Below are 19,915 nucleotides of genomic sequence, written 5' to 3'. Positions count from 1 at the left end.
TTTTAATTACGTGGGGGGGATGACAAGACCCTGCCTGTAATATAGAGTTTGCTGAAAGTTCCTTACGGTATGTGGAAGTCTCAATCTTGGCATTTAATACATCACCTCTTAATGTTAAATCCAAAAAATTTATTTCATTTTCGTGACTATGTAATGTAAATTTGAGATTGCAAGGATTATGATTTAGATATTCACCAAAGTGCTGTGTAGTCGGCATAGACGACCTCCCGATAAACAGGAGGTCGTCTATATACCGACCATACCACAAAATATGCTGACTACAACTATTCTTGTGGGAGAACAAAAACTCCTTTTCCCACCAACTCATAAAGATATTTGCTAATGAGGGCGAGAATTTTGCTCCCATGCTCGCTCCGGTGATCTGCAGAAAAAATCTTCCATCAAACATAAAGAAGTTGTGTTTTAGCAAATAATCAACCACCAAAATAATAAAATCCTGCAGATCCTCGGAGTATGGAGCATATGTGGACAAAAATCATTCCAAGGCAATACATGCCTCCTTATGTGGAATGACCGAATATAGGGCCGAGACATCAGCTGTTATCCATCTCATCCCGGGTTCCCACTTGATGTTGTCCATAGCAACCAGAACATCTCTGGTATCTTGGAGGAAACCCGGGATGAGAGGGACCAACGGCTGAAGTCTAGAATCTACCCATTCACACAATCTCTCATTGAGTGAACCAATTCCGGCAACTATAGGTCGCATTTGAATCCCATTCAATATGGGTTTGTTTGTAATATTTGTAATTTTTAGCATGTGTTCACACAAACCATGCGTTTTTTTTTACCACAATTGCACGGGGGATGAGCGAGTTAACTTCCAGCAACGGGTTAACCCTGAGGGTGATTTCACTCACCGGGCACACCCTTCCTGCTGGATAGAACCCTGCCTCTCTCCCTTATAAAAGAGATTAATTTGTAATGTATTGTTGTATGACTAAGGCCGCAGATTGTGGCTGAAATGCGTCACCTACCTGTCATCATGTCGTGTTACCGCTGAATAAATTATTTCGTATTGCTTGGAACCTGCGCTGGACATCTCTTCATTTTTTATAATTATACGAGTTGTGGTTCAGTCTCGTCCGAGACGCAGAAAGGGCGTACGAGTGAGCTGTGCCTAATACTTTGGACTTAGTTATATTCTTGTATATAGGAACAGTATTATAGTAGTTATATTTTTGTATATAGGAGGCAGTATTATAGTAGTTATATTCTTATATATAGGAGGCAATATTATAGTAGTTGTATTCTTGTATATAGGAACAGTATTATAGTAGTTATATTCTTGTATATAGGAGGCAGTATTATAGTAGTTATATTCTTGTATATAGGAGGCAGTATTATAGTAGTTGTATTCTTGTATATAGGAGCAGTATTATAGTAGTTATATTCTTGTATATAGGAACAGTATTATAGTAGTTATATTCTTGTATATAGGAGGCAGTATTATAGTAGTCATATTATTGTACAAAAGAGGCATTATTATAGTAGTTATTTTATTGTATATTGGAGACATTGTTATAGTAGTTACAGTGCTCCTACAATGTCTTCAGGTTACAATATTTTCAGTCTTCAGTTAAAATATTTTCAGTCTTTTCTGGACCATTGTAACTTGAAACCAGACGCAACATACAATGTACTGACAGTCCAGATCTGTGTTACATGTCAATGACCGGAAGAACTGACCAATCAGAATGGACATTCATTGGTAAAACCCCTGTATTACTGAGGTGCATGCACTGACTGGTGTCTGGTAGTGCCCCCTACAGTACAGGGAGGTATTACATATTCTGTACTCTTTACCTGTATTACTGAAGTGTATGCACTGACTGGTGTCTGGTAGTGCCCCCTACAGTACAGGGAGGTATTACATGTTCTGTACTCTTTACCTGTTCCAGGGTTAGCTGCTCCTTTGGACATCAGGTGAGGGCGGCTCCATGTTACTTTTTTAGGACATTGTGTGTACTGTACAGGACCCTGAAGAAGCTCCTGTCCTCTACATAGACAGTGATTTGCGGCTCCCAGCAGATCTTTATTATTTTTACGTGTATGATCTTGCTTTATCTATATTAGTTATCTACTTATTTTTCTTTAATCCTCACTTTCTCCTATTTTTGGATGACATTTTGTGGCTTGAGAACCAATTACCAGGTTTCCATAGAGTTCTGGTCTCAACATACAATGGTTTCAACATACAATGGTCGTCCTGGAACCAATTAATATTGTAACTTGAGGGACCACTGTATATGTATGTACATAGAGGTTAGTATTTTTGTAGTTATATTATTGTACTGTACGCACATACGGTTCTGTACGGTTCCCATTGACTCCCATGTTTAAAAAAAAATGTTTACGGTTTAATACAGTTTTTCACCCAAACCAAAAATCATGGTAGGCTACAGTTTTGGGTACGGGAAAAAAAATCCTGACAAAACCGTACAGGATGCAGAACGGACACAACCTGATGCATCTTTTGGCATACGGTTTTCAATACGGTTCTGAATGGTTTTCACAATGAAAATGTACACGGGAACTGTATTGCAAAAAACGTGGTGTGAATGCAACCTTAAAAAAAGGTGTCATATAAACATCACTTGTAAGGTAAACCAATCAACATGAAAACTCCCTGAAGGAAATGTCATTTCATAAAACAGGCGCATTTCTATTCTATCTGTGGTCATTACCTGCTGTGGAGAGTTGAGATGAAATGGCGTCAGGAAGTGACTGTAGGACCATAGTGTTACTGGATGAGATCTGAGAAGCAGACAGGGGACCCGACACTTCCATGCTGTAGTTGGCCACAACGCTTCCTGGACTTGGGAAAATAATAGACATCTTTACTTTATCCAATCAACCCTTTTCGGCTTTTATCTTCCAGGTTTATTTTATTTTTACCTGAATCCCTTCACCGACACATCCAGAGGATCGCACGTCTGTGTATAGACATTCAGGAGCTGCAAGGAAATAATTCAGCATTGGTAGGGTTACACAAATATCTATTCTATCTATCTCATATCTATCTATCGCATATCCATCTATGTACTATCTATCTATCTCATATCTATCTATCTATCTATCTATCTATATCTCACATCTATTTATCTATCTATCTATCGCATATCTATCTATATCTCATATCTATCTATCTCATATCTATCTATGTAAAATCTATCTATCTATCTCATATCTCTCTATCTCATATCTATCTATCTCATATCTATCTATCTCATATCTATCTATGTAAAATCTATCTATCTATCTCATATCTATGTCATATCTCTCTATCTCATATCTATCTATCTCATATCTATGTCATATCTCTCTATCTCATATCTATCTATCTCATATCTATCTATCTATCTATATCTCATATCTATCTATCTCATATCTATCTATATCTCATATCTATCTATCTCATATCTATCTATATCTCATATCTATCTATATCTCAAATCTATCTATCTCATATCTATCTATCTCATATCTATCTATCTCATATCTATCTATCTATCTATCTATCTACCTATCTCATATCTATCTATCTATCTATCTCCTATCTATCTATCTAACTCATATCTATCTATCTCATATCTATCTATCTATCTCATAGTAACATAGTTCATAAGGTCGAAAAAATACCAGAGTCCTTCAAGTTCAACCTATAACCCCAATGAGTCCCTACTGAGTTGATCCAGAGGAAGACAAAAAACCCTCATACTAGAGGTAAAAATTCATTCCCGACTCCAAATATGACATCAGAGTTCCCCATGACCACCTCCTCAGGCAGAGAATTCCACAGTCTCGCTGCTCTTACAGTAAAGAACCCCCGTCTGTGCTGGTGTAGAAACCTTCTTTCCTCTAGATGTAGAGGATGCCCCCTTGTTATAGATACAGTCCTGGGTATAAATAGATCATGGAGAGATCTCTGTACGGCCCCCTGGTATATTTATACATAGTTATTAGGTCGCCCCTAAGCCTTCTTTTTTCTAAACTAAATAACCCTAATTCTGATAATCTTTCTGGGTACTGTAGTCCTCCCATTCCCCGTATAAGACTGGGTTCACACCACGTTTTGTTAACTACAGTTCCCGTAATATGGCTGGGAGGAGGGGGGGTGGGGCTTAATCGCGGCGCCCGCACTCAGCCGTATTCGGGAACCGTATTTAATGCATGTCTATGAGCCGACCGGAGTGGTCGACCGCGTTTTTGCCTGCGGTCGAGAAACCGCATACGGCCGAAAACGAAGCCGACCGAAGGCTGCGGTTCACTCCGGTCGGCTCATAGACATACATTAAATACGGTTCCCGAATACGGCTGAGTGCGGGCGCCACGATTAAGCCCTGCCCCCCTCCTCCCAGCCGTATACGGGAACCGTAGTTAACAAAATGTGGTGTGAACCCAGCCTTACCCTGGTTGGCCGTCTTTGAACCCTCTCCAGCTCCACTATATCTTTCTTGTACACTGGTGCCCAGTACTGTACACAGTATTCTATGTGTGGTCTGACTAGTACTGTACACAGTATTCCATGTGTGGTCTGACTAGTGATTTGTACAGCGGTAGAATGATTTCCTTGTCGTGGGCATCTATGCCCCTATTGATGCACCCCATGATTTTATTTGCCTTGGCAGCAGCTGCCCGACACTGGTCACTACAGCTAAATTTACTGTTAACTAAGACTCCTAAGTCCTTTTCCACGTCAGTCGTCCCAAGTGTTCTCCTATTTAAAACATAATCCCAGCCAGGATTTTTCTTCCCCATGTGCATTGCCTTACATTTATCAGTGTTGAGCCTCATCTGCCACTTCCCAGCCCAAACCTCCAATATCTAGATCCATTTGTAACGGTGCACTGTCCTCTATTGTGTTAACCACTATACAGAGTTTAGTATCATGTGCAAAGATTGCTTCTTTACTATTCAACCCCTGTACGAGGTCATTAATGAATATATTAAATAGGACAGGACCCATGACAGACCCCTGTGGTACCCCACTAGTAACAGTCACCCAATCAGAATAAGTACCATTAATAACCACCCAGGGGCGGACACAGACAGCAGAGGGCCCCTGTGCAAAGAGTGTGCCTGGGCCCCCCCCCCCAGCACTGTGCCCCCTCATGTACCTAGACCCCACCGGAGGGCCTCCACTTACCCCGCGTGTTTAGTGTCGCCACTTGCCTATTCCACCACAGGTGGATGGAACGGCTCCTGAGGTGGGCTCCGGGTGGCCCCTGTCCCTCTCAGTGTGCGGCCCAGTGAGTACTCCCCCGGGTCAGCCTGACCCGTATCTAGCTGGGAGGCAGAGGGCAGTGCTCCCCTTTACATTCGCACCCCTGGACTTAGCACGACACCCCTTGGCAACCCCATGTTCCTTGGCTTCTTATCCTTAGTGATAGAAGTGACTTACAGGCAGGGCCAGACTGGGACCAAAAATAGGCCCAGGCATTTTAAAATAAACAGTCCATTTTTATGGTGGGGGTCTGACTTATGGGACCCCCACCAATCACCTTGATTCAAGTGGCTCCCCAGATGTTGGAAAGCTGCAACTCCCATCATGTCTGAAGTGACTACAGCTGATGGGACAGTCAGGAGACTACACAATGATATCAGGGACTACAGCTCTGATGGGACAGTTAGGAAAATACACAATGATATCACTGACCTGAGTGACGTCTTCTCTGTTGTCTTTACTTTTCTTCTTCATCTGGTCCAGACACCAGGATTTCTTCCATCTTCTCTGCAGAGTCTGACACCTGGACATCATTGGTTCCTTAATTTGTCAGTAGATCCTCATCCTCTGTATGATGACAATAATCATTATGACCTTGCCAAATACTGTACCCCCTGAATATAATACTGCCAACCACTGTACCCATGAATACTGCCAACTACTGTACCCCTGAATATAATACTGCCAACCACTGTACCCCTGAATAAAGGACTGCCAAATACTGTACCCCTGAATATAATACTGCCAACCACTGTACTCCATGAATATAATACTGCCAACCACTGTACCCTGAATATAATACTGCCAACCACTGTACTCCATGAATATAATACTGCCAAATACTGTACCAATGAATATAGTACTGCCAACCAATGTACTCCATGAATATAATACTGCCAACCACTGTACCCCTGAATATAATACTGCCAACCACTGTACCCCCTGAATATAATACTGCCAACCACTGTACCCCTGAATATACTACTGCCAACCACTGTACCCCTGAATATAATACTGCCAACCACTGTACCCCTGAATATAATACTGCCAACCACTGTACCCCCTGAATACTGCCAACCACTGTACCCCTGAATATAATACTGCCAACCACTGTACTCTATTAATATAATACTGCCAACCACTGTACCCCTGAATATAATACTGCCAACCACTGTACTCTATTAATATAATACTGCCAACCACTGTAACCCTGAATATAATACTGCCAACCACTGTACCCCTGAATATAATACTGCCAACCACTGTACTCTATTAATATAATACTGCCAACCACTGTACCCCTGAATATAATACTGCCAACCACTGTACTCTATTAATATAATACTGCCAACCACTGTACCCCTGAATATAATACTGCCAACCACTGTACCCCTGAATATAATACTGCCAACCACTGTAGCCCTGAATATAATACTGCCAACCACTGTACTCTATTAATATAATACTGCCAACCACTGTACCCCTGAATATAATACTGCCAACCACTGTACCCCTGAATATAATACTGCCAACCACTGTACCCCTGAATATAATACTGCCAACCACTGTACCCCTGAATATAATACTGCCAACCACTGTACTCTATTAATATAATACTGCCAACCACTGTACCCCTGAATATAATACTGCCAACCACTGTACCCCTGAATATAATACTGCCAACCACTGTACTCTATTAATATAATACTGCCAACCACTGTACCCCTGAATATAATACTGCCAACCACTGTACCCCTGAATATAATACTGCCAACCACTGTACCCCTGAATATAATACTGCCAACCACTGTACCCCTGAATATAATACTGCCAACCACTGTACCCCTGAATATAATACTGCCAACCACTGTACTCTATTAATATAATACTGCCAACCACTGTACCCCTGAATATAATACTGCCAACCACTGTACCCCTGAATATAATACTGCCAACCACTGTACCCCTGAATATAATACTGCCAACCACTGTACCCCCGAATATAATACTGCCAAATACTGTACCCCTGAATATAATACTGCCAACCACTATACACCACTGAATCACCCCATACACCCCACGCACTCCATACTCAGTCTCCTCATCACCCCATACACCCCACGCAACCCATCCTCAGTCTCATCCCCCCATACACCCCACACACCCATCCTCAGTCTAATCATCACCCCCATACACCCCACGCACCCCATCCTCAGTCTCATCACCCCATACACCCCACACAACCCATCCTCGGTCTTCTCATCACCCCATACACCCCACACACTCCATCCTCGGTCTCCTCATCACCCCATGCACTCTATCCTCAGTCTCCTCATCAGCCCCATATACCCCATCCTCAGTCTCCTCATCACCCCACGCACCCCACCCTCAGTCTCATCACCCCCATACACCCCACGCACCCCATCTTCAGTCTCATCACCCCATACACCCCACACAACCCATCCTCGGTCTCCTCATCACCCCATACAACCCATCCTCAGTCTCCTCATCACCCCATACACCCCACACACCCCATCTTCAGTCTCCTCATCACCCCATGCACCCCATCCTCAGTCTCCTCATCACCGCATACACCCCATGCACTCCATCCTCAGTCTCCTCATCACCCCATGCACTCCATCTTCAGTCTCCTCATCACCCCATGCACTCCATCTTCAGTGTCCTCATCACCCCATGCACTCCATCTTCAGTCTCCTCATCACCCCATGCACTCCATCTTCAGTGTCCTCATCACCCCATGCACTCCATCTTCAGTGTCCTCATCACCCCATGCACTCCACCCTCAGTCTCCTCATCACCCCATGCACTCCATCCTCAGTCTCCTCATCACCCCATACACCCCATGCACTCCATCCTCATCACCCCATACAACCCATGCACTCCATCCTCAGTCTCCTCATCACCCCATACACCCTACGCACTCCATCCTCAGTCTCCTCATCACCCCATACAACCCACGCACCCCATCCTCAGTCTCCTCATCACCCCATACACCCCACGCACTCCATCCTCAGTCTCCTCATCACCCCATACACCCCATGCACTCCATCCTCAGTCTCCTCATCACCACATACACCCCATGCACTCCATCCTCAGTCTCCTCATCACCCCATGCACTCCATCTTCAGTCTCCTCATCACCCCATGCACTCCATCTTCAGTGTCCTCATCATCCCATGCACTCCATCTTCAGTCTCCTCATCACCCCATGCACTCCATCTTCAGTCTCCTCATCACCCCATGCACTCCATCTTCAGTGTCCTCATCACCCCATCTTCAGTGTCCTCATCACCCCATGCACTCCATCTTCAGTTTCCTCATCACCCCATGCACTCCACTCTCAGTCTCCTCATCACCCCATACACCCCATCCTCATCACCCCATACAACCCATGCACTCCATTCTCAGTCTCCTCATCACCCCATGCACTCCATCCTCAGTCTCCTCATCACCCCATACAACCCATGCACTCCATCCTCAGTCTCCTCATCACCCCCATACACCCCATGCACTCCATCCTCAGTCTCCTCATCACCCCATACACCCCATGCACTCCATCCTCAGTCTCCTCATCACCTCATATACCTTAAGCACCTCATCATTATTACACAGCTGACACCCCCCCAGTCCTTCTCATCAACATTAAACCCCCTAATCACTACCCCCCTGACCCCCCTTCTGGTCCTCCTTATCAACACTACGCTCTCCCAGACGCCCAATCCTCCTTATCATTACACCACTAACCTCTTCAACACCCCTCCTGTCCTCTTCATCATCATTACAATCCCCTCCCCCCACCCACCACCCTGCACCCGACCGTCGCTCTCCTCACCTTATCTGCTCAGCGATGGCGGGAGGGTTTGCTGCTCCTGTCGCTTCTGCCGGGATTAGAGGCCATGACACGTGACGTCAGGGGCTTGGAACAGACGTGCGTGCCTGCGCGGGGCACGTCTGTTCCCATCAGCCCCTGGCCTGTCGGTCTCGCCCGGCCGGTTTAAAAGTAAATTACTGCTGTCAGCGGCAGGTCCGGGACCTGTTGCTGCAGCATTTAGTATGAAGTACTGGCAGGGGGCCCTGCAGGGGCCCAGACTGTGAGGCCCAGGCTGTGACCTGGGCTACTAGGTGGGCCCCCTAACACGCTGGGCCCCTGTGCAGCCGAACCGGCTGAACAAGTGATATGTCCGCCCCTGTAACCACCCTCTGTTTCCTATCACTGAGCCAGTTACTTACCCACTTACACACATCCTCCCGCAGCCCAATCCTTCCCATTTTATGCACCAATATTTTATGTGGCACCATATCAAATGCTTTAGATAAATCCAAATATACGACATCCAGCAATTCCCCCTGGTCCAGTCTGGAGCTCACCTCCTCATAAAAGCTGATCAGGTTAGTTGGACAGGACCGATCCCTCATAAAGCCATGCTGATATGGGGGTCAGACATTTATTTTTATCAAGATACTCCAAAATAGCATCTCATAGAAAACCCTCAAACAATTTACATACAACGGAAGTTAAACTAACAGGCCTATAATTCCCTATAATATTTAAATATTGGCACCACATTTGCCATGCGCCAGTCCTGGGGAACAGTCCCTGTCACTATAGAGTCCCTGAATATTAAAAATAGGGGTCTGTTTATTACATTACTTAATTCCTTTAGAACACGGGGGTGAATGCCATCTGGACCTGGTGATTTGTCTATTTTGATTTTTTATAGGTGGCACTGTTCTTCTTCCTGGGTTAGACAGATGACCTGTACTTCTTCCTGGGTTAGACAGGTGACCTGTACTGGGGAGTTTACCTTATCTCGCTGTATTTCACCTGGCATTTCATTTTCCTCAGTGAATACAGTGGAGAAGAATTTGTTTAGTATATTTGATTTTTCCTGATCTGCGTTTATAATTTCTTCCTCATCATTTTTTAAAGGGCCAACACTTTCATTTTTAACCTTTTTGCTATTTATATAGTTAAAAAATATTTAGGGCTTAGTTTTACTCTCTTTAGCAATGAGTCGTTCTGTCTATTTTTGCGGCTTTTATATGTTTTTTTTAAATATATTTTACATTTTTCTCTATAGCTTTTTTAATGCTTCTTCACTGCTATCCTGTTTTAGTAGTTTAAATGCTTTATTTTTGTTATTTATTGCCCCCTTAACATTTTTATTCATCCATATTGGTTTTCTTTTATTTCTGACCCTTTTATTCCCATAAGGTATATACATCTTACAGTGAGAATTTAATATATTTTTAAAAGTCTCCCATTTAGTGTCAGTATTCATGTTTTTGAGGACAATATCCCATTTTATATTGTTAAGGGATTCTCTGAGTTGATCAAACTTTGCCTTCCTAAAGTTCATTGTTTTTGTGGCCCCTTGAGAGAATCGTATATTAATCTCATATACTGTATTGGCCATATTTATTTTAGAGACAATTATAACCCCTTATATTGTAATATCATACTCTGCTGTATATTGTTTAGTATTGCATTGTATGGATTGTTGCAGAATGTTATACAGTGGCCCCTCAACATATGATATTAATTGGTTCCAGGAGAACCATCATATGTTGAAACCATCATATGTCGAGTACGTATGTCTATGTAAAAATGGTAATTGGTTCTGGGGCCTCGGAACCATTGTATGTTGAATACATATCTCTATGGGAAACTGCCAATTGGTTCTGGGATGACCATTGTATGTGGAGTGTATGGGGAGTGTTTAACAAACCAGGGTGCCTCCAGCTGTTGCACAACTACAACTCCCAGCATGCATGTACAGCCATTGATTTTCTGGGCATGCTGGGAGTTATAGTTTTGCAACAGCTGGAGGCACACTGATAGGGAAACATTGATGTATGGGGTGTATAGTGTGTATATGTATTGTATGTGATGTGTCCTCCATTACGATTCTGCCGACTACAGCTCTATAGGAAAGGAAGGGGAGGGCAGCCAGCAGCTCATTGGATGCCTGCAGCAAGATGCTGCAGGCTATTGGCTATGGCTGCACTGGGGGGGGGGCTTACACGGAGCTCACAGTGGAAGCCTGCGTGAGTTGGCAGGACAGCATGTGAGTAACAGGAGGCAGAACGGGGCACACGGGGACATTAAACAACTATCTGTTAGTTGCTGAAGTTGTCAGCGCTGTCAGATAGCTGTTTGTACGATGGCCCCGACACACAGCAGCATCATATGTCGATGCTGCCTTCAACATACGATGGGCTCTGAGAGGCCATCATATGTTGAAATGATCATATGTTGGGGCCATCGTAAGTCGGGGGGTCACTGTATATTATGTCGCCTAGCTGTCTTGATATATGTACAACAAATATTGTTATGCGATAGATCAGTAACAACATGATCAAGTACATATTAAAGTGCATATATCCAGTGTACATAAAGTGCAAACCATGTTATAGCTTCTCAGCATATTTATCATTAGTACATCAACGTATACAATCATATATCTATCTACTGTATCTCATATCTATCTAATTTCTATCTCATATCTATCTATCTATCTATCTCATATCTATCTATCTCATATCTATCAATCATATCTATCTATCTCATTTCTATCTCATTTCTATCTATCTATCTATCTCATATCTATCTATCTCATTTCTTTCTATCTACCTATCTCATATCTATCTATCTCATATCTATCTATCTCATATCTATCTAATTTCTATCTATCTATCTATCTATCTATCTATCTATCTATGTATCTCATATCTATCTATCTCATTTCTTTCTATCTATCTATCTCATATCTATCCATCACATATCTGTCTCATATCTATCTATCTCATATCTATCTCATATCTATCTATCTCATTTCTATCTATCTATCTATCTATCATCTCATATCTATCTATCGCATATCTGTCTATCGCATATCTATCTCATATCTTTCTCATCTCTATCTATCTCATATCTATCTATCTCATATCTATCTATCGCATATCTATCTCATATCTATCAATCTATCTATCTATCTCATATCTATCTATCTATCTATCTACAGGAAAACAAGCAAATTGAGCAGCACATCAGTCCTTTAGTCACAAGGGGTGCAAGCGAAGATAAGCCCAGGTCAGGAGCCCTTCCTAGATTCAGACAGCAAACATGAGCCGCAGCACACCAGATTAACGTGAGGTGGTCTTTATTCCAACCAACGGATCAACGTTTCAGATGCTCATACGTCCTTTCTCAAGCTTGAGAAAGGACGTATGGGCGTCTGAAACGTTGATCCGTTGGTTGGAATAAAGACCACTTCACGTTAATCTGGTGTGCTGCGGCTCATGTTTGCTGTCTGTATCTATCTATCTCATATCTATCTATCTATCTATCTATCTATCTCATATCTATCTATCTATCTATCTATCTCATATCTATCTCATATCTATCTATCTATCTCATATCTATCTATCTATTTATCTATCTCATATCTATCTATCTCATATCTATCTATCTATCTATCTATCTATCTATCTATCTATCCAAGAAGTATTGATATGGAATAATATGGAATAAACACCTTTTCTATACTCATAATTTTGAGTGCTGCAGCTTCTTCTTGGATGTGTTACCTGCCTTGACCTAGGATCTTTCATTGCTGCTTGCACCATCTACTATCTACTTGGGCGCTGCTCTACATTCTGTTTGCTGTCTAGAGTTGGTCACTGGAGCCTGCACCCTGATACCATGATGACTTCTGAACCTACTACTGATACGGTGACTCCTATCAATACTTTTTCTTATACTGCTGATGATGTTAATAGGATACACAGTGAAATTAGTGGGGACGCTTCTTTTTTACATACACCATCGCTTGTTGATTTGCAACGCCAATATACCAATGAAACCAAAAGACTGTCTGCTCTGCATTTGCACATTGTTACCTTGAATGAATATCTTAAATTTAACCGTATCCCGAGAGGTTTGAGATTCCAACCAAGTGAAAATGCCTATGCACATGATTTGGATTACCGGTCCAAATATGAGTTAATCTCCAACAAATACTCTTTTGACATCATGTTACTTAATTTGGAGTTTCTACAGAAAGACTCTAAAGAAACCCAACTCCGCATTGATACCATTGTAACATCATTGCGTTCTTTGTGTCTGGAGGATGACTTTGGCAAACTTATTGACAAACAAGATAAATTTCTCTCCAAATTTAAAACGGATCAGGAGACCATGAAAAGACATAAATGGCACAGGGACAATCATGATTATTCTACAGGACGTGTATACACATGGGGAAACCAGTATTCCCAGAAGAAATTTCGTCGTCAAAAAGATACTGATATAGACTCTAAAAACACTCCATTTGATTCTAAAAATGTTGTTCAAAATAATTCTGATTTTTTAGGCATGGAACCACGACCCAAAGAAGACCCACCCGAAGGGGCGGGCGACGCCACAGAAAATTCCGGAAGAACCAGGGCACAGAGGAATCCAAAAACTCAACAGGCCAAATTACCATTCAAGAAGAAGTAGACACAAGAGCCACGGTAAATATTTCATCCTTTCCCTTGACATCTGATCAATTGAAATTATTATCTAAGGGACTTAACTATTGCCCCTCCCATTATACTGACTGGTTCCAACTAGAGCTAGATTGTTTACAGTTTTTTAGGAAAATTAAATTGAAAATCTGGTTTTCACAACACCCAGTTACTAATGATGTGTTTGTACCTTCTAATCAATCGCAGACACAAGGTTTTGCCTTTTCTGATTTTGATTTACAAATTCCTAGTCGTTCCCAGCCTGCCATTGACTCTTGTGGATTTGAAACTTTTTGCCAATTTGTTAAACGGGATATTGAGAAACTAAGAATTGCACCTACAGAGCTATCTCATTTCAATCTCACCAGAGTTGAAATGCAGTCCCTCAATGACTTGATCCATAACCACAATTTGGTAATGAAGCCTGCAGACAAGGGCGGAGCCATTGTGGTTATGGATCGCAGCAAGTACATTGAGGAGGCAAATCGACAATTAAGTGACCAAGATACATACCGTACTCTGTCCCGCGATCCTACTAAAGAAATCTCCACAAGAGTCATGGATTTGCTTGATACCGCTTTGGAGAAGGGCTTAATAGACAAGACATTGTATAATTTTTTGCATGTTGAACATCCTGTGACTCCTGTTTTATACTTGCTTCCAAAAATACACAAGTCACTGCAGAACCCCCCCGGAAGACCTATCGTCTCCGGAAGGGGTTCTATCACAAGTGGCTTGTCTATTTTTACAGATCAGATCTTGTGCCCATACGCTATGCGCGCAAGATCTTATCTGAGAGATACATCAGATTTTCTTTAAAAAATATCGGATATGTACATCCCTAATGACACCATTGTGGCTACTCTGGACGTGACGAGCCTGTACACCTCCATCCCACATGATGGGGGTGTGCAGGCCGTCAGGTCCATGATTGAACGTGATTATTCACCATAACAAACCGAATTTGTGATTAATTTATTGTACACAATTTTACAAAACAATTATTTTCTCTTTAATGATGTTTTTTACATCCAGACCACCGGCACCACCATGGGCACGAACGTGGCACCTACGTATGCCAACGTGTACATGGCGGTGCTGGAGGAGACATCTATCTATGTGTCCCACCACTCTGACAATTTGTTGGGGTGGTGGAGATACATAGATGATGTCTTCTTGGTCTGGAAGGGCACGTTAGATTCACTTTATGATTTTCATCACTTTTTGAATTCTATTAATACCCACATTAAATTTACTTTAACAGCATCACATAATTCGGTTAATTTTCTGGACACTATTGTTTCCATTAATGAACATCGTTTAGTTACAAGCCTGTATACAAAACCTACAGACTGTAACTCCATGTTACATTATAAAAGCAATCATCCTCGCCCGATGGTCCGATCTCTGCCCACAAGTCAAATGATGAGGGCGAGACAGATCATCGAGAGAGAGGATGAATTGGAACCAGCCCTGGACAAAATGATCAGAAATTTTTCTCAACGTGGCTATCCCTCCAAACTCTTGGAGGAGAGCAAACAGCATGTCATGCAGATGGATAGAACAAAATTGATTCATGAATCTAGAACTAAGTCTTCTGTGCCCCGAGTCCCTTTTGTATCCACATTTGGTGATCACTCGGGATTGATTTCCAGAGTGATCAACAAACATTGGAGATTACTGGGTGAGTCTTTTCCGCAAATCCCCGAGTTTGCGAGTTCGCCCCTTATGTCCTATCGGCGACCTCGCAACCTCAGGGATAGACTGATTAAAGCTGATGTGTCCCGCCAGACTTCTATTCAGCGTTATCTTACAGTACAAAACAAGGGCTCATACCCTTGCTGCCAGTGCGTTTACTGTCCCCAGATGGCTAAAGGTCCACAGTTCACTCATCCCACTAGCGGCAAGGTGTATGATCTCAAGTACTATTTGACCTGTACTTCCACATTTGTTGTGTATGCCTTGGTTTGCCCATGTGGTCTCATCTATGTGGGTGAGACCACATGGGATTTTAAAACTCGGTTTAATCACCACCGGTATACGGTAAGGAAAAAACGGCTAGACCTGCCAGTGGCAAAACATTGCACTGAATATGGTCATACCGAACAGGATTTTAAAAATTTACTCTGATCGACCACGTACCCCAACAAAAGAGGGGAGGTGACCGGATTAGTAAATTAAAAAAATTTGAACTGAAATGGATCTTTGAGCTACAGTCACTTCGCCGAAAGGGTCTCAACGTGGATTTTACTTTAACCCCTTAAGGACTCAGCCCATTTTGGCCTTAAGGACTCAGACAATTTAATTTTTACGTTTTCATTTTTTCCTCCTCGCCTTCTAAAAATCATAACTCTTTTATATTTTCATCCACAGACTAGTATGAGGGCTTGTTTTTTGCGCGACCACTTGCCCTTTGTAATGACATCACTCATTATATCATAAAATGTATGGCGCAACCAAAAAACACTATTTTTGTTGGGAAATGAAAGCGAAAAACGCAATTTTGCTAATTTTGGAAGGTTTTGTTTTCACGCCGTACAATTTATGGTAAAAATGACATGTGTTCTTTATTCTGAGGGTCAATACGATTAAAATGATACCCATTATTACATACTTTTATATTATTGTTGCGCTTAAAAAAATCACAAACTTTTTAACCAAATTAGTACGTTTATAATCCCTTTATTTTGATGACCTCTAACTTTTTTATTTTTCCATATAAGTGGCGGTATGGGGGCTCATTTTTTGCGCCATGATCTGTACTTTTTTTTTATACCACATTTGCATATAAAAAACTTTTAATACATTTTTTATAATTTTTTTTTTTAATAAAATGTATTAAAAAAGTAGGAATTTTGGACTTTCTTTTTTTTTTTTTTTTCGTTCACGCCGTTCACCATACGGATCATTAACATTTTATTTTAATAGTTCGGACATTTACGCACGTGGCGATACCAAATATGTCTATAAAAAATGTTTTTTACGCTTTTTGGGGGTAAAATAGGAATAAACGGACGTTTTACTTTTTATTGGGGGAGGGGATTTTTCACTTTTTTTTTACTTTTACTTTTACATTTTTTTACATTTTTTTTTACACTTGAATAGTCCCCATAGTCCCCAATACCATGATTGCTAATACTGATCTGTTCTATGTATAGGACATAGAACAGATCAGTATTATCGGTCATCTCCTGCTCTGGTCTGCTCGATCTCAGACCAGAGCAGGAGATGCCGGGAGCCGCACGGAGGAAGGAGAGGGGACCTCCGTGCGGCGTTATGAATGATCGGATCCCCGCAGCAGCGCTGCGGGCGATCCGATCGTTCATTTAAATCGCGAACTGCCGCAGATGCCGGGATCTGTATTGATCCCGGCACCTGAGGGGTTAATGGCGGACGCCCGCGAGATCGCGGGCGTCGGCCATTGCCGGCGGGTCCCTGGCTGCGATCAGCAGCCGGGATCAGCCGCGCATGACACGGGCATCGCTCCGATGCCCGCGGTTATGCACAGGACGTAAATGTACGTCCTGGTGCGTTAAGTACCACCTCACCAGGACGTACATTTACGTCCTGCGTCCTTAAGGGGTTAACACCCCAAATATATAGTGCATAAAACCAACTTCACTGAGGATTTAAACATCACGAATGTATAAGAAATGTGATCACTTACCAAATATTATAATACTTTGTATTGATCTCAATTTTTCTCTTATGTTTTTCAGGTTGGCGAGAGGAGGACGTTGCAGCCACCCTATAAATTTTGTTATCTTGCCACATTATTATTTAGTTCAGTGTGACCTATATTTAATTTTATTATGCCATTAACATGGTGACTCTTCCCTTCAATAAATGATTCTTCACTTTATCTTCTCTTTCTGGTTTATTTAATCTCTTGATTTTTTTATTCTTATTTTTATTTTATTTCATTTTTATTTATTTATTTATATATAAAATTCTTGATTTTTTCATTTTATTTATTTATTTATATTTTCTTTTGGACATATAGAGCACTAGTCTGATAAAGTACGGATGACTTTATGGATGCAGTGGCCATTAAAGGGGGTGACCCAACCTCATGATTTGGCCTTCCATAGTTGGCTAGATGGCGCTTAATTACGCCTTTGCGTCTCCTGTGGTAGGGCTCACCTGGGTGAGGATACACCACCTTCCTGGGTGGCCCTATAATAGGCACAGAGGTATAATAATAAAAAATTGTCCCTGAGTGATTGATATACATGCCTGGTTAACAGACAGAAATGTGCATCTTTGTCCATTTTGTTTAACATTTTTATTTATTCTTATTTATTTTTATTTGATTTTTATTTTTATTATATATATTTATATTTTTATTTTATTTATTTTTATTTATTTTTATTCTTTTGTTTTCTTTACTTTTTCTTTTCATTATTATTTTAATTTTATTCTTATTTTTTTTTTTTTTTTTTTACATTTTATCTTTATCTTTATTTCCATTTTTTATTTTTTTATTTTTATTTTTTCAAAAAATTTTCCACTTATATTTTATTCTCATTCTTCGTCCTATTACTCTACACATCTTTCTCTGTTTAATTTATCTTATTTCACTTTATTTATTTATATTTTTCTCTTATACTTGCTATTTCTCAGACTCTATTCTGACTTCTTTTGCGGCCGTTGCGAACCGCATTTAGAGTCACATCGTTGGACATGCGCACATGCGCATTTGCTCCAATAGGGCTGTTCATTGTTTACATGTCGGTGCGCATGGCCGGAAGTGCGCGCGGACACGTGACGCGATGGAGGAGGATCATGTGACTTGGCGCGTCACGTGGCCACGCGCGCGGACGCCCATGCTGCATCGCTGGTTACACTGTACGTATGATTTGAATATAACACATAGGGTGAGTGCAACTGAACCATCCCGCCTCCCGTATTGTCATTAATTATGCAACACATGCTTGAACTTAATGATGTAATTACTGTATTATGATATTTTTGGCTGCAAAACGTAGCCTTTGTAAAGTTTTATTGTGTTTTTAACATACACTGTCCACCATGCACTTTATCATTATAGTGGCAATTTATGCCCTATATCTTATAGCACTTTATATGGTATATACCTCTTAATTTTTTGATTGGTTACTTTATTGATTTGTATGTGTATTTGCATATATATAGCACCCATGTGATCACTGTTTGTTGCTTGAAAAAGGCTGCACTGGCAGCAGAAACGTTGCGCTTTTTGTATTGATATGAAATAAACACATTTTCTACACTCATTGGCCCTCATTTACTATTCTAATCCCGACCTCTTTTGTCGGTTTTTTTTTTGTCGCATCTTTGTCTGCGCCATGTCGCAGACATCGTGCGCCAGTCTGCGACACGATGCAACATTTTTTCCCGACGGACCCGATGTGGATTCTCCCAAACCCGAAAAAGGGGCGTTACCCGACATTTCTGAGCTTTCCCATGTATTTTTTAAGGTTTCCAACCCGAATTTGTTGAATTGTTGTGGATTTTTTCCCGACAGCTCAGAGGAGTTGGAAACCAAAACCAACAAAACCCAGTGCGACAAACAGGATGCGACATAATAATAAATACCAGGGGAAAAAAGCAGTCGGGTAAGAAAGCAAGATAGACTTACAACCCGATTTTCTTAGTAAATGAGGGCCATTGTATTGATATGGAATAAACACCTTTTCTATACTGAGTGCTGCAGCTTCTTCTTGGATGTGTTACCTGCCTTGACCTAGGATCTTTCATTGCTGCTTGCACCATCTACTATCTACTTGGGCGCTGCTCTACATTCTGTTTGCTATCTATCTATCTATCTATTTATCTCATATCTATCTATCTATCTCATATCTATCTATCTATCTATATATCTCATATCTATCTATCTATCTCATATCTATCTATCTATCTCAGACACCTAGGTGGTGTTTTTGTACAGACACGTCACAGTATCAGGACACGGTCAGGTGATACTTACAGTGAGGGTTATATTGGATTCCAGTGCTTTGTATGTTACGGAGGTTGGGTCTAAGAGATCTTTTGTAAATGTTTTATTCAGGGTAATGTTTCCTTTCATGTGAACTGAGGAGGAAGCACAACATTTCAAGACTGATACATAAACCATGCATTATATCACACTTGTAAC

The 19,915-nt window shown here is 41.4% G+C and overlaps 1 protein-coding gene across 1 annotated transcript in view; it reads right to left on the bottom strand.

Moving 5' to 3' along the window:
* Window positions 1–19,915, bottom strand: part of LOC130360953 (adhesion G-protein coupled receptor F3-like) — a 78,593-nt gene that overhangs the window by 31,556 nt on the left and 27,122 nt on the right. The window contains exons 6-8 of the mRNA XM_056563509.1: window positions 19,748–19,851; window positions 2,920–2,978; window positions 2,709–2,839 (exon numbers count right to left, since the gene is read on the bottom strand). Of these exons, the coding sequence (XP_056419484.1) occupies window positions 2,709–2,839; window positions 2,920–2,978; window positions 19,748–19,851 (294 nt within the window). The remainder of the gene's footprint in view (window positions 1–2,708; window positions 2,840–2,919; window positions 2,979–19,747; window positions 19,852–19,915) is intronic.

Source organism: Hyla sarda, chromosome 3, assembly GCF_029499605.1.
Source record: "Hyla sarda isolate aHylSar1 chromosome 3, aHylSar1.hap1, whole genome shotgun sequence".
Taxonomy (NCBI): Eukaryota; Metazoa; Chordata; class Amphibia; order Anura; family Hylidae; genus Hyla; species Hyla sarda.
This window is presented reverse-complemented; position numbering and strand designations above follow the sequence as displayed.